This window comes from Hibiscus syriacus, unplaced genomic scaffold (genome assembly GCF_006381635.1).
Source record: "Hibiscus syriacus cultivar Baekdansim isolate YM2019G1 unplaced genomic scaffold, ASM638163v2 tig00016637_pilon, whole genome shotgun sequence".
NCBI classification, from domain to species: domain Eukaryota; kingdom Viridiplantae; phylum Streptophyta; class Magnoliopsida; order Malvales; family Malvaceae; genus Hibiscus; species Hibiscus syriacus.
The window spans coordinates 1,085,796-1,090,728 of NW_024062389.1; the positions used below are offsets into that span (position 1 = coordinate 1,085,796).

Genomic DNA, 4,933 nt, shown 5'->3' on the forward strand with positions numbered 1-4,933 from the left:
TGTGAGCTTAGCTTCGGAAATGTGTTCTCGTTCGCAAGTTATATGTTACGTAAAATGCGATGGGACAAAGATATCATCGGAGGAGTCTCAATGAAAAACCACAGTACATTGATGACGACGTAGTGGGCATGTAAAGGTTGTGATTTGAAAATGAGTCAGCTTGTAATATTTCATTTATTTATTTATTTAGGTATCGTTTTTTCATAATTTGGGGCCTCACTTTTGTAAAGTGTCATATTTTTATACGTGGTGTAAATGTTTTTAAAAAGTTTAGTATGGTTTCAGAAAAATGGTTAGTCATTTCAATAATCCGTGTCACACTTGAATCCGTGGGATTTGGGTTTTACAGTAACAAGCTATTTTGAATTATTAAAGAATTTAGTAAAGTAAATCTATTAAACGATCAGGTAAATCACGTTTGATAAAAATAGAGATATCTCCGTCTCATATAATTTATTTTTATATATTCTTCTTATTTCAAAATAAATTGTCAAATTATTATATTTTTCCTATTTCCTAAATAATTAAATACTCTCATAATTATTAATGACCTTATTAACTAAATTAAACGCTAGGTGAGTTAATTTAACCTATTATATTAATTTTAAACTTTTAATTATGAACCGAATAATTAAAATAACACTAAAAATGTGGAGATTATTTTAAATTATTGTCCTAGTTGAACTGATTGATGGACTAAATAAAATAAATCTAAACTTAATCTAAAGCGCATAAATAAGGGTAATTCCCTGTTGTTTTAGGATTGAAATGATCTAGCAGCAAGCATACATCCCTAATGTACAAATCTAGACTAAATACAAGGATGAAAATGCAACAACAACAGAATTAAAGGCCCCAATAAACATATTCAAGATTAAATCAAACATACATAAAAGAGACTAAACTAAAAATGTATACAATTCAAGGTTTTAATAAGTTAATACAGAAGGTAAAAGGGCACAAATTAAATGAACAAAAAATTAAATAATATTGGAAACAAGGACTAAATTAACAAACACAAAAATGAGGAGCAAGATAAAAAAGTAAAAGATAAAATTAAGGGCCAAAAAAATAAGCAAAAAGTGACTAAATAGAAACAAAATGGGATTACAATGAATTAAAATAAACTTATGCGCTTAAATTTAAAGAAATAAAAATGAAATAAGGAGGAAACTGAAAGCAAGGTCGGCCACAGACCCCGTATGGATAATTTTCCCTCGCCGTCCAAAACACACTGACTCTGATCGAGTCTAAATGGAGTCCTCGAGTCCTACTAATGAGAGTAATGAAACTACGAATAAATTATTTAAGAAAAATAAATATCATTAAAATATTATATGCGATTCTTTTCATCAGTTGATCAATTATATTATATGTTGTAAACACCATTGTAAATGTATAAATTTATTGATATAAAAACGAATATGACCAAATGAATATGGGACGATACTTTGGCCGAAGTCAAGGGAAAGATGAACGGAGTTAGTTCAAGTGGTAAGTAATTTGATTTCACTTAAGTAAAATTTGAGTTTGAGTATTTATATATACAAAAAATCTACTTAAGAGATTTAGCCGCAAAAGAGTGTGTAGGTCAATTATTTATAAAATTTAAAAAAATTCAATTTAACTACTCAACTTTTAAATTATTCATATTTTAATCACTTTAATTTATTTTATTAATAATTTTTGTGACTTGAATTTTTTTAGTATTATTTTATTAATATATAATTAAAAATAAATTTAAAAGTTAGAGTGATTAAATTAGGAGTAATTTAAAAGTTAAATAAATTAATTAAAAATATAATTTTAGTGACTAAAATAGGAGTGAGAAGATAATTAAGTGATGAATGATGTAATTTACCCATAAAAAAGATACCACTTGTAAATCACTTGTTAAATTTTTAATAGTAATATACTAAAACATAATAAAAATTAAACATCAAATACTATTTTAAAAGATTAAAAGTTTATATATTAAAATAGATCAAAACTGATAATTTAAATATTAAACACGTAAATTACACTATAAAAATGAATGATACAGAAGCCGCGACATAAATTACCATTGCAATACATTTTCTTTCTTTTTTTCATTTAGTGACATACTTTTTTAAGTAAAATAAAAATGTTAATGTCACGAACCACGAGTCGAATAAAAAAAAATAACACGAACCAAGCTATCCAAGACTATACCAGCCACGTTTTGAGTCTTTTGAAACCTAATAAAGTTGATATTCATTGATAAACACAAACTAAACTAATAAATTTGAACATAAATTTCGTATGTAAAAGTATGAAAACAATAAAAAAATGTATAGTTTATCAAATGAACAGTGGTGATTGTATAAAAATCCTTGATATTTTTCCCACTATCTACAAGATATTTATAAAGCTAAATAGTGGTGATTGTATAATCTGAGGACCCAAATACTCAATTCTATCCATCTCTGCACCGTCTGGCACTTCAATTTCTTCCAACCATCCATAACCTTCTCCCTCTTCTTCACTCACTCCTCTTCTTTCTCCATCTGCATGATCCATGCGGGGAAAATCTTTGTAATAGGAGCAATCGCGGCCGTCTTCTTTGGAATACGGAGGGCCGATAACATCGAGCACCGCGCATGGTGTTATGGCCGTGAATTCATGGATATTGCCTCCGCTCGTAGGATACAACACCGACGTGTCGCACGGCGCGGTGTAGACATCGTTAGCTTTCAACCTTGCCAATCTCACTGAAGAAGAACGAAAACAAACTTGAATGATAGTCATATTGAAGATCAAGAATGAATTCCCGAAATCTTACATTGGGAGCATGGGATTGTGTCATTCGTATCGCCCGGATCAACCCAATCGTATGATTTTATATGCATTGTTCCGAGTAAAAGCTTGCTGAAAACAGTCATCCCAGGATGGTTATGCAGCGGGATGACCGCCATTTCCGGAAGAAAGAAAATGCACAACTGCACAACAGAAATCCAAGTATGAATGATGATTGTTTCTTGTTCAAGCATTGGTACAATAAACTTATCGAATAAACCAATCGAGTTAAGCTACGGATTTTATCAGGGATGGACTAAAAGGTTGGTGGGGCGGTCGCAAAATTTTAAATTTTCATTCCTCCTAAACATTTATAAATTCATTCATCTTCCGGAATTTTAAGTTCGATCTTTGTCATAAAATCTTATCTATCCCTTGATTGGACTGCTACATAAGCTAATGCTAAGTAGGGACTTAAATAACAGTCTATTATGAGAATGACAGCCGCTATATAAAGTTAACAATACTGTCTGAAATTATTATTGTAGGCTTGTGATATTTATAATAACTGCAATAATATCTGATATATCTATAATGCAATCAAACACATAATCACAATCATAATTTAAATATCTCGATTTTAAAATTAGAGGTGGCAAAATGATGTCTTACCGAGAACTCATCACACTGGTAAATGGTAGTATAGGTGACTCTTGGAGTCCCTTTGACCGCACCCCTTGCCTTGAAGAAGTGCAGACTTTTGCTAAGCCCAACATCTTCTGCCTTCATCTTATCTACATCATTCATTAAGTTAACACAAATTTAATGACTCAAAACCAGTTTCAGCACATAGAAATAACAAAACCCATTCTATATCAACCCACTTACGTAATGTAAATTTTTTTAATTTTACACAAGATAGTTGAATAGGTGAATGAATTAGATTGACTCATTATTATTTTTTACCACGGAATATCTTCTTAATTTCTACTTTTTAATCTTAGTCATCTATTTTTAGTCTCTAATAATATTAAATATGTGTAAACTAAAAGAGTTTATACTATCTTAACCCATATATATATATATAAAACATGAAAAGACACGACCGACAACAAAAACGTGTAATGCACAAACACAACCACTTTCGTGCAGTTGCTAAAAGTGAAATCAATTTCCAAATTTCTATATTTAAATTCAGCTAAGACAATCAAAAGATCTATTTATTTAATGCCATGCATGTATCAACCATCGATCCATACGTTACCATCAGACAGAATTGGAAATTTCTTCACTATATATATAGATCCATACGTTACCATCAGACAAAATTGGAAATTTCTTCACTATATATAACGGTTGAGTTTTGGTGATGAAAATACCTAGAATATTGCAGAGCTTGCCTACATCAGAAGCAGGAGGAACATTGGCAGGGCCTTTGAAGATTTCTCTACAGGAAACAAAGAGTTGTTGCAGAACTTCCGGTACCCGTGGAAACACGACCTCTCTTCTCATCTTCTTACACGACGATGATCTGTTGTTCTTCTTGATTGTCTTCTTGGCGTACCTGACCCTGTTGTTTACATGCTTCGCCGCCGTCATAATGTTTTTGCCTTGCTCCGCACATCCGCCTGCATCCACCATCATCTAAAGCTCCTGTCTTTCGTTTTCCTTATCGGAAAACAATGTTTTTCATGCAAAACAAATCCTGAACGAAGGAACCAGCCGAAATAAAAAAAAAGTTCGTTTGAATCGAGAAGATAAGGTTTGTTACTGGCAAAGACAGAAGAAAAGGGGAAAATATCAATGGCGAGTGATTGTTCAACTGTTAAGGAAATAAGGTGCAAAGGTGGTATATAAGGGGTGGAGAGAGAGCAAAACCAGGGGCCATGTAAAACAGGGATTCTTTTTATTTTATAGTTTTGGTAATGAATAAAAAGTAGGGTAAATAACATATTTAGTCATCAATTATTAATTTTATTTCATTTTGATCACTTAATTTTTTTCTATATTGCTAATACTCTCTTCGTCTCACTAAATTTATCTGTTTAGAATTTTAAATTTTCACATTTAAAATAGTTTATTAGAAAAATCAACAAATAACAATCCTTATATTTCCATTTTTTACTCTTATTTGCTCCATTTTTACACCTATAAAAAGAAATATGTTAAATTTATG

General features: G+C 30.8%; 1 protein-coding gene across 1 annotated transcript; it reads right to left on the bottom strand.

Annotated features, from left to right (window-relative positions):
• Nucleotides 1-2,277: 2,277 nt before the first annotated feature.
• LOC120208593 (plant cysteine oxidase 2-like) lies at nt 2,278-4,577 on the bottom strand. Its single transcript, XM_039207823.1, has 4 exons — nt 4,137-4,577; nt 3,430-3,551; nt 2,804-2,960; nt 2,278-2,732 (listed from the first exon to the last, which is right to left on the bottom strand). The coding sequence occupies exons 1-4, from the start codon at nt 4,399-4,401 to the stop codon at nt 2,374-2,376; spliced, it is 903 nt and encodes a 300-aa protein (XP_039063754.1). The 5' UTR covers nt 4,402-4,577; the 3' UTR covers nt 2,278-2,373.
• Nucleotides 4,578-4,933: the final 356 nt, after the last annotated feature.

What these genes read in the sequence shown, in the direction of transcription:
- LOC120208593 (XM_039207823.1), bottom strand. Translation starts at nt 4,401, where the DNA reads ATGATGGTGGATGCAGGCGGATGTGCGGAGCAAGGCAAAAACATTATG. An exon ending in ACCAGTGTGATGAGTTCTCG is followed by an intron (nt 2,961 to 3,429) that starts GTAAGACATCAT and finishes TCTGTTGTGCAG; the next exon opens with TTGTGCATTTTCTTTCTTCC. An exon ending in CACAATCCCATGCTCCCAAT is followed by an intron (nt 2,733 to 2,803) that starts GTAAGATTTCGG and finishes GTTCTTCTTCAG; the next exon opens with TGAGATTGGCAAGGTTGAAA.